The sequence below is a fragment of the Octopus bimaculoides genome, chromosome 4, assembly GCF_001194135.2.
Source record: "Octopus bimaculoides isolate UCB-OBI-ISO-001 chromosome 4, ASM119413v2, whole genome shotgun sequence".
Taxonomy (NCBI): Eukaryota; Metazoa; Mollusca; class Cephalopoda; order Octopoda; family Octopodidae; genus Octopus; species Octopus bimaculoides.
Genome location: NC_068984.1, coordinates 73,652,256 through 73,663,754, shown reverse-complemented (window position 1 = coordinate 73,663,754; position 11,499 = coordinate 73,652,256). Strand labels below are relative to the sequence as shown.

Genomic DNA, 11,499 nt, shown 5'->3' with positions numbered 1-11,499 from the left:
TGAAGACACCTCCGAAAGGGGGTGGCCCCGCCACGTCAAAACGGTAGAGGAGTAGGGGCCCGAAACTGGACGTGGTTCCTCCTGATGATGTCTTGAGCTAACTGGATCCTATAAAGGAGCTGTTGTGGTAGCAGACCACGAAACATGGTTGAAATTCCTTCCTCGTTCGTCTTCGTTTTGAGTTTAATTTTCGCCAAGGTCGTCTTTACCCTTCATTCTTTCGGAGTCGATAAAATAAGTACCGGTGGAGCACTGGGGTCGAAATAATCGACTTACCTCCTCCAAAATTTGAAACCAATATTATGAGGGATTGGAGAAAGGGTAGAGCGGACAAAATGCTCGGAGCTATTTTATTACTTGTCTCTTTGTGTTCTGAGTTTATATCCAACACAATTCGATGAAAGAAAACATACACAAAAAGGCGGTTTATGATATATATATACAGAGAGGGATATTTGTGGAAATAATGGAGTATCTATTAACGTATAGACGTAACGACTGAAGCAAAAAAAAAAATTAATAAATAAATAATTATCAGGTCAACTAAGTACAAGTATACCCGTATATAATACTCCTACGTCCGCTGAAGACACACACACACACACAAACGCGGTGAGAAATTGTGTTTTGAGAGAAAATCTCTAATGAGAAAACTCACTGAAAATGAAACAAAACAAATATAATACAGAGAAAGATAATAGAAATAAAGAAATAGAACGTTTTTTTTTACAGTATTAACCAGCAAAGGAACTGAAAAAAAAATGTGTTAAGGGAGGTAACTCTATAAAGGAATCGCTAGAGTTACGCTACTTCCTTGACAATGTCGATGAAATGAGAAATGAAAACAAACTGCAATTTTTGTTTAGGAAGATCGGAGGGGTTGATAGATAGGGCGGAATATAAAGTTCTGCGGGTATTTAGTTCCCTTTTATGTTCTGAGCACAGTTTGTTTTACATTAAATTTAGCTATCTTTCAAAGAACTTATATCTCTTACTCAGGATCACTATAAATTAAATGTATTCATCTTCTTGGTTATTTATATGCTTCAGTCTTTGGACTGCAGCCATGCGGCGCCACCGCCTTGGAGGATTTAGTCGAACAAATCGACCCTAGTACTTATATTTAAGCTGGGTACTTATTCTATGAGTCTGTTTATGGGGACATCAACAAACTAGCTCCGGTCATCCTTTAGTGATGGGGGGGGGGCAAACACTTAGACACATACATATGCGTATATATTTATATGTACACACACACACACACAAACACAAACACACACACATACGGGGACATCAACAAACTAGCTCCGGCCATCCTTTAGTGACGGGGGGTCAAACACTTAGACACATACACATGCGTGTATATTTATATGTATGTATACACACACACACACACACACATACACGACGGTCATCTTTCTGTATCTGTCTAGCAAAACCACGCATAAAGCTTTTGTCAGTCTGAGGCTATAGTAGACGAAAGACAACTGCCTAAGGTGCAGTTCAGTGAGACTGAACCCAGGACAACATGGTCAGGAAGCAAGCTTCTTAACAACACATCCACTGCTGCACCAATATCCGAAAATGTTGATAGCAGGCAGAAATTATGACTGATTATTTGCTTTGAAATTTCTCTTGTATTGAAACTCTACTATTTAATATAAAAGTTACACCGAATAATGTAGGTCTCTGATAATCATCATCATCATCATCATCATCATCGTTTAACGTCCGCTTTCCATGCTAGCATGGATTGGACGATTTGACTGAAGACTGGTGAAAACCAGATGGCTACACCAGGCTCCAATCTGATTTGGCAGAGTTTCTACAGCTGGATGCCCTTCCTAACGCCAAGTACTCTGAGAGTGTTGTGGGTGCTTTTACGTGCCACCGGCACGAAGGCCAGTCAGTGGGTACTGGCAACGGCTACGCTCAAAATGGTGTATTTTACGTGCCACCTGCACAGGAGCCAATATAGATAGATATTTAAAACTGTGATACCATTGATCATAGGTCAGCTGTATTAGGGCAGAGCTGGGTATAAACAGCAGCAAAATCATCATCATCAGCAGTAGCATCAGCAGCAGCAACAATAGGAAGATGAAGAAGGGAGAAAGGGGATGGGGAGAAAGAGGAAAGGAGGAGGATGGGGAGAGGAGGTGGATGGGAAGGAGAAGTTAGAAAATCCTTCAATAGGACCATAAAATGGTCTACTATAGCTTTATTTAACAAAACTACTTGTACTTCAATTTGAAATGGTAATTCAATCACTCAGAGGTTATATTGTGTGCTTATAAAGCCAACATCATCCAGTTACCACTGCAGCATTTATTGAGGTCGTTTCATGAAGCAAGTTGCAAGTTTTATCGGCAGAAGCATGATTAGTACTTCCCTGAGCTAAATATATAGTTTAACATGTGCTTCCTTGGTGCAGTTTGTCTGAGTTGTTTAACTCTATATTCATCAGATATGAAGGCATGTGGCTTAGTGTTTTGGGTATTCAGCTCTTGATTGTAAAGTCATGAGTTCAATTCCTGGTGGCGTGTTGTATCTTTGAGCAAGACACTTTATTTTTTGTTGCTCCAGTCCACTCAGTTGGCAAAAATGAATAGTGTCTGTATTTCAAAAGGCCAGCCTTGTCAAATTCTGTGTCACACTAAATCTCACAGAGGACTACATTAAGGTTAGTTGTGTCTGTGGAATGCTCAGCCACTTGCACATTAATTTCACGAGCAGGCTATCCCATTGGTCAGACCAACTGGAACCTTCATCTTCATAACCAATGGAGTACCAGTTATATTTATCAGGTAGGCTAATATCACAGTTCTAAGTCCTAGCCTACTGTTAAATATATTCTTTTCTACTCTAGGAACAAGGCCTGAAATTTTGGTGGAGGGGGCCAGTCGATTAGAAGGTCCCCAGTATGACTCCGAAAGAATGAAAGACAAAGTCAACCTTGGCAGAATTTGAACTCAGAGCATAAATACAGACAAAATACCGCTAAGCATTTTGCCCAACGTGCTACCGTTTCTGCTAGCCTGCTGCCTTCTCCTGTTAAATATATTTCAAACATTATGTGACATAATGTCTTAAATAAGCTTAGTCAGAATGTGTTTTGCTTCCAGTAAATATATCTCTGCAAACATGGGTTGGAGAGGGATGTATTAGATGCCTTATTTTACAGTTGGATGCATTTCCTGTCACCAACGTTTATCTATTTTAAAAATAATGAATTTATATTTAACTGATCTTTGAAAGTGCAATGCTACCCCTCATGATTTCAAATTTTGGCTTAAGACCAGCAATTTCAGGGAAGGAGGTAAGTTGATTTCATCAACCCCAGTACTCAACTGGTATGTGTTTTATCAACACTGAAAGGATGAAAGGCAGAGTCAGCCGGAACGGAACTTGAACTCAGAACATAAACATGGATGAAATGCTGCTAAACATCTTGCCTGGTGTGCAAACGATTCCGCCAGCTTGCCACCTTCATGCAACCACTCATGATGTCGACAAGATGTGTAAGCACCACTGTTTGGCACAAACGAATCTGTGGTGTCAACATTCATACACACACACTCATACAAACAAACACACCTTAGTCCCCCTTAGTATATATGACCTACATACATACACACATACATGATTCAGCTTATCGAATCCTTACTAAATATGATCCACACAAGGCGAAGAACTGGCTTTGTGCCTAGAGTAGAAAAGAATATCTTAAAATATAAGGTGGAGAGCTGGCAGAAACATTAGCATGCTGGGAGAAATGCTTAGCAGTATTTCATCTGTATTTACGTTCTGAGTTCAAATTCTGCCGAGGTCGACTTTGCATTTCATCCTTTCGGGATCAATAAATTAAGTACCAGTTGCATACTGGGGTCAATCTAATTGACTGCCCCCCCACTCCCCCAAAATTTCGGGTCTTGTGCCTTGAGTCGAAAAAAGAAAAGAATATCATGATCCACATGCTTTGGCTATTCTAGAAATAACTGTAAGAAACACTATATATTTATATTCCCTATCTAAATTAAATTCTTTCTTTTCAAGCTATGCCAAATGTTTTGATTCTTTCATTTTTAATGTTAATCTATACATACATACATACATACACACATACATATTTACATACATACATACAGACATACATACATTTGGATATACAAACAGCTACACATATATTTATGTGTGCACATATATATGTATATCTGTGGAATGTTTATCTTTAGTACTGTAAGACTATTACGTGAAAATATGAATTGACTATTTGATAAATAGAGAATGAGAAATATATATCAGACTGTAACATCTTACTATGTAATATCAGTTAGTACTCCCCTGAGCTAAATACATAGTTTAACATGTGCTTGCTTTTTATTGATCAATATTACATATTACAGTCTGATATGTAATATCAGTCTGTAATATATACTGGTGTCAACATAATTGACTAAACTTCTTGAAGGGAGTGCTCCAGCAAGGCCTCAGTTAAATGACTGAGGCTAGCAATAGTAATAAAATAATAAAGAAATATTGCTTACAGGAATATTGATCATATGGATCTGATTCAAAGGAACATACTGAGCTTTCTTCTATGATTGAAGTCACCACACTGGAACTATTCTCACTGATTGAATTCAATGAGGAGTCACAGGGCACACAAATGGCCTCTCCAGCATCAACACTTTCATTTGAACTGCTCTTTGGTCCTTTGAGTGATGTACCCTGGCAGAAAAGAATTAGGAAATACGTATATATGGACATATTTAATGTGTATATTCATGTGTTTTTATCATGTATGTGTGTGTGTGTGAATGTATGCATATTATATATACATATATAAACTTGGTGACCCTGTCAGTGCAGGTGCCACTTAAAAGCACCCAGTCCTTACTGTAAAGTGGTTGGCATTTGGAAGGGCTGAGTAGTTGGTGTTAGGAAGGACATCCAGCTGTGATGAAGGTGAGCAGGTGTGGTTACCGTTTGTGCGACGTGCTTTCCTGCATCTCGTCTCTTTGGCCAAACTGCAGTTGTAGATCAAACGGAGCTTGTGATGGACCAGTGTTTTAACCAAGGAAGGAATATCGATCCAGAGAGTCCTGGAATTTTGCCTTATGAGCCTATGGTTTGGAATGACCTTTGACCCTTCTTTTGAGATGTTGGAAGAACACTTCTGTCTTCATGATATGTTACTAGTGAATAAACATACGTTTTATATCATGAACGAGGACTGTTACTGAGAACATTATTGGTAATGGTTACAGGAAATTTAAGTGTCCTCACATAATTATATCCTGACTGAAAGAAATAGTCATGAATAGGAATAACCTTAACCCTGTATCATTTAAACTGGCCATACCAGGCCAAAATATTTCACCTGTTTTAGATTCAAACGGGCCAGGTCCAGCCTATTATACCTACCCTACAATGTCATTCTAAAAATAAACAGTTATATCATTGAAGTCACAAAGCTACAATATAAAGCATGATTAATTTCAAACAATGTAAATAAATAAGTATTACATTTGACAGAGTAATCTGAATGCTGAGGGGTTTAAGTTGTTGTCACTTTTGATGGTGCAGGCTCACCAGTGACTTAGTAAAATAATACATGGAAAATCTTTGACAATTAAACATAGAATTTTTTATTGTTTCAACCTCATTAAAAAATTTAAACAATTTATTTTACGTTTTGGATTCAATCCTTCAAAGTTTTTTCAATGAAAATTTAATTATTCTTACTAGACATGACATATATGGAATATATGTTATGTTGATGCATTTGTTAAATAACATTTCAGCTTATTGCCTTTAAAATAGCATGATATTTGATACTGAGGATATGTTAGTGTGTATATATACACACACATACACATACATGCATAGAGACACACATGCACTAATTTAACAAGATCCTTTGTTAAACCTTTTTTTTTTTACCTTTTTCACTTGTCTTTCATTCTTTTGTTCTCATCTTGTGCTCTTTCACTATCTCACCTACAAACACACATAATACATATGCACACACACACATGCAAACATGCAAGCACACACACACACACACACACGCACTCACACACACACACACTCACACACACACACACATACACACACACACACACAGAGTTCTTTCACAAACAACATCATCAACCAAAATTATCTGGAAATAACTGAAAAATAATTACTGTCTGCAAATTGCTTAGAGTCATATCACTTTTGCTTCATCCCCATACTCTTCATGAAGACATCTAAAGTCAACATTGAAGATAAAATATCTCATTTGATTCATTACTTCTTCAACACACATAAACTTGTACTTAACAAATCATATATCACAAAGCAAAAAAGCCCACTTTCTAAAAGGAAAATCGGTGTTGTTCAGCCTCTTATCAGTCATAATCTGTCACTGTTCTCTTGGTGAAGAAACCCTCTAAATTTTAAAATGAAGGTAAAGTAAGTACCATTTTAAAGTCATTGAAAAATATTAAACAAAATCAGATTATCTCTTTTAACTGACTTGCTCCTGCACTTCCCTATATCTCCTCTTTATCATGATTACACTCATACACAGATACACACACAACCACTCAACTACTTTGTTGAAATCATGACATGATAATTAAAGACTAATATGTGTGTGTGTGTGTGTGTGTGTGTGTGTGTGTGTGTGTGTGTGTGTGTGCATGTATGTGCATGTGTATGCACTTATGTGCATGTATATATATATATTACACACACACACACATATGTATATATATACACATAGTAAATGATTGACAAGCACTCAAGCAAACTGAGTCCTCAACTTGTTCATTTTGCCAAAAAGTTTGCAAGGTATCAGCAGGCCTCAAGAGACACATTCATGTCCATAGAACAGGATTAACACTTTATTTTACTGAACTCTCACTTGTTGTTCATGACAAGAGAATCTACCATCATATATATAAATATATATATATATATATATATATATATATATACATAAATATATACACACATACATACATACATGCATACATGTGCATGTTATATACACATGTATGTAAATATGTAAAAGTGTTTGCATGCATCCATCTCTTTCTCTTTATCCCTGTAGACATATATAAAGAGAGAGAGAGAAACGCATGCATATATGCATATGTGTATGTGTGCATATGTATGAAGGCATGTATGTATGTATGAGCTTAACTAAGAATACGAGAGCCACCCCTTGGGTGTTTGTTCAAAAGAAAGTTTGTATAATAGAATCAGGAGCAGTCTTAGGCAGATTGGTATCAAAAGGGTTAAGGCACTATAAGACATACTTATGTTCATCTTAGAGAATAATGTATTCCTTCAGAATCTAGCATGTAATGCAGATCTTCTTTGCCCTATGCTCTGATCCCAGCAAAAACTGCATTGTGATTCTGATGCGTTGTTTTCTTTCACTGACTGAACCAGTCTTTTGAGTATGATCTTTAGCAAATCCCTATATTCATTCGAGCTTTCTTTGATACAAAACAAAAACACAGAAGATAAAAAAATGAGAACTTACTGGTTGACAAATAATCTTGTAATCCATTTGGTGATGAGCCAAGAAAGAATAGCAACTTAGGAGGCAGTTGTCTGCGATAGCAACGACAGTCAGCTGGAAACTAATTTAAGATTTTGAAGTATTAAAAACAAACACAATAAAATTTATGAACAAAAGCTTAAAAAAACATATTATATATCTGTAACTTTATATTTTAATTTTTTAACATCTGCTTGTTAATTTTCTTCTGTTTATTTTCAATATCTATAAACACACACACACACACACATGTTTAGTGTTTGCTGTCAGAAGAAAGATTACTCAATATCATAGAAGAGATTGATAATATTTTTGTTTTTGATGAGTCAGTCTCTTGCTGTATTGAGTTTCACCTGTGGGTTTACAGGCTCTTCAAACAAGTTAGGACTGGAAAAACGATGGAGATGGAATTTATGCTAGTGTTTGGATTTTGAGGATTTATCTAAGACAATTTTGTTTTGTAGTCTACATCCATACACACAAATGGATACATACACATATTCATGCACATATCATCATCATTTGACATCTCTTTATCCATGTTGGCATGAGTTGGATGACAGCATCTTGCCTCTTGCTGCGGTCTTTCATCTTCTTACACACACACTTGCATAAGAAATTGACAATTGAGTGTGTCTTCTGCTTCAGGTATTTTATGGCTGGGGACCCTTCCTATTGTCAACCATTTTACAGCATGAACTAGGTACATTTTATCCATCTACTTGCATAGGTACTCTCTACCTAGACCAGTTTTGCAGCTCTTCTAAATAGGTTAATTTCACTCCAACTTGTGGCAAGGCCTATATCTCATATGCTCCTTCTTTTCAGGCATTAAAAATAATTCTTTCTTTTCTGATGCATGCCTATTCTATCACCAACAACTTTACAATGTACACAAGGTGAATGTTTATTATACCATTAATATTATCTTTGGCATGTATGTATGAGAAGCAGAAGCATATATCATTAATTTGTGGTGGCTAGGAGTAAGGTTCACTCCATGATGTATGTAGAGGAAAGGTATTTAGATCCCTAGGAAACATACCATAACGGTCCAATAACAACAGAGCCTATTGTGAAGACCTAAAGGTGGGTAAAGACCAATGGCATGGCTGAGAGGGTGGATATATTGGCCATTGCTGCATGTCACCAGTCATATTTCTAAATTATGAGTGGTAATGTAATACCCAACTCCAGGGTAGGCCTATGGTTCATCAGTTTAGAAGTTCCTTTCTGTTTGTTTTTTTAAGCAAGGCCACCACCCATCGCCAGCTCACCAGGTCTGTCACAACTTCATGTCTGCTGTTTGTTGTTTTAGGCAAGGCCATCATCCATTACCAGCTTGCCAGGCCTGTCATAAATTTATCATTCTACTCATTCTTGGTTACTGAGTAGACTAGTGCAATGTGAAATGTTTTGCTCAAGAAAACAACACATCACCTGGTCCTGGAATCGAAACCGCAATCTTACAACCATGAGTCCAACACCCCAACTACTGAACCATATGTCTCCATGACTAGAAATGTAAATGATAAAACTAAAGCTAGTTATTTCTTATCTTGCTTGAGTCTGCTTGGTTTATATCCTTTATATTTGTATGTACAGCAAACATTTCCTAAAAATATTGGTACTACAGGTGAATTCAAGTGAAGTAAATTTGTATTAACCAAACCCTGAAATAAGTGTTGTTGTCTTGACTCACCAAAGATTTTATCATTAAGGTGTTCACCACAGTGTGGCATGATAAGATAGATATCACTAAAAAGTGGTGAAGCTGGCTGAGAAAGTAGGACATTGGTAAAAAGTTAATATAGTATTTAGAGTTCATATCCTGCAACGGATGGTACTTTTCTTTTTTCACCCCTTATAAGATACACAGTATCAATACATATATTATTGATAATACATACAAGGCAGTAATTTGGCAGAATTGTTAGCACACCAGGGAGAATGCTTAACGGAATTTTGCCATCCTCATCTTCTGAGTTCAAATTTGGCTGAGGTTGACTTCCCCTTTCATTCTTTTGAGCTTGATAAAATAGGTTGGTCACTGGAGTTGATGTAATCGATTAACCCCTCCCCCCAGGACTGCTGGTCCTGTGCCAAAATTTGAAACCAATAATACATATAAGGTGGTGGGCTACCAGAAACATCAGCACCTTGTTCTGAGTTCAAATTTCACTGAGGTCAATTTTGTCTTACATCCTTTTAGGGTCAATGAAATAAGTACTAATTGAGAACTGGGGTTAACATAATCAATTAACTCCTCAGCCAGGATTGCTGCCTGGTGCCAAAACTTTTAAACCAATAACAAATATAAGGTGGTGAACTAGCAGAAGTCATTAGCACACTGTTTTGAGTTCAAATTCCACTAAAGTTGATTTTTACCTTACATCCTTTGAGGTGTGGGGGGGGGGAAGGGTCAATGAAATAAGTACTAGTTGAGTATTGGAGGTGGTCAATGTAATGGACTATCTCCCTTACACCAAATGTCAGGCCTTGTGCCTATAGTAGAAAGGATTATTAATATATATATAAGTAATATTGTAGGCCTGATTAAAGTAGCAGTTATATCCCACCCTTGCTCAGCCTGGATATATATAAATGTTACATCCTGTTGCCACTACTTTTTCCAACCTGATTAAGATAACAAATGCACCCTGCCAACTCCAACCTAATGGAGATGAAGATAAGAGTTACACACTGTCATACCTACACACCCTTCAAAATTATCGATCTTGTGACTACTATAAACATAGCAATAAATTTAGAGATCAAACCTGTATGATAACAATGGTGCTCACGATGATGGTGATGATGGCCATGGTGGTGATGATGTTGATGATGATGATAATGATGATGATGAAGATGATAACAAGAACGATGATGATGATGATGATGATGATAATGAATGCTGATGAGATTTCAATGATAGTGTTGTCAGTAGTTGTGGTGGGAATGATAGTGATATTGATGATAGTGATGATAATGATGATGATGATGACGATGACGACGATGATGATGATAAGGAGCAATGGAAAGGTCAGATCGTGCTAATCAATTAGTTGTGTCTAATTGGTTACAGAATCAGAATGTTACAAGTAGACGATGCCAAAAAGTACTCATCGTATTGATCCACCTAACGCTGCTGCTGCTCCCACCACTGCCACCAACAACGGCAACAACAACAATAACAACAGCAATGGCACATTTTTACCATCACCTCCTCTCTGTCTCTCTTCCCTCTCCTGTCTCTTTTCAAAATGGGGTAGTCATGTATTTCCTCCACACCATTTTCTGTTCCTGTATTATACTTTAATCTCTCACCATCTGGCACAACACCATCTCCGTCAATGTAAATCCTTCCCTCAGTCGAGGTGGGGGGGTGGAGTGTCTTGCCTTGTAAGTTACTTTTTGACCTCACTGGTGCTGGTGCCACATAAAAAACACCCAGCATACTCTGTAAAATGGTTGGTGTTAAGAAGGACATTCATAGAAACCATACCGAAGCAGACAGCGGAGCCTGATGCAGTCCTATGGTTTGTCAGCTCCTGCTGAACTGTCCAAACCATGCTAGCTTGGAAAAATGGAGGTTAAATGATGGTGATAATGATGATGATGATGATGATGATAATGATGAACATTGCCTCATTTTCCCATCTGGTAGACTAGATTAGCATATTCCATCTTCTATTGTCACCCAATAGGAGACAAAAAAAAAATTAATTAATAGGTGCAGGCATGGCTGTGTGGTGAGAAGCTTGACTCCAAACCACATGGTTATGGGTTCAGTTCTACAGCATGGCATCTAGGGTGAGTGTCTTCTACTATAGCCTTGGGCTAATCAAAGCATTGTGAGTAGATTTGGTAGATGGAAACTAAAAGAAGCCTGTCATATATATATATATATATATATATATATATATATATATATATATATA

The 11,499-nt window shown here is 37.2% G+C and overlaps 1 protein-coding gene across 1 annotated transcript in view; it reads right to left on the bottom strand.

The window, feature by feature from the left end:
- Positions 1–11,499, bottom strand: part of LOC106870898 (cilia and flagella-associated protein 47) — a 195,878-nt gene that overhangs the window by 90,731 nt on the left and 93,648 nt on the right. Inside the window, exons 30-31 of the mRNA XM_014917133.2 lie at positions 7,541–7,640; positions 4,548–4,731 (exon numbers count right to left, since the gene is read on the bottom strand). Coding sequence (XP_014772619.1) covers positions 4,548–4,731; positions 7,541–7,640 — 284 coding nt within the window. The remainder of the gene's footprint in view (positions 1–4,547; positions 4,732–7,540; positions 7,641–11,499) is intronic.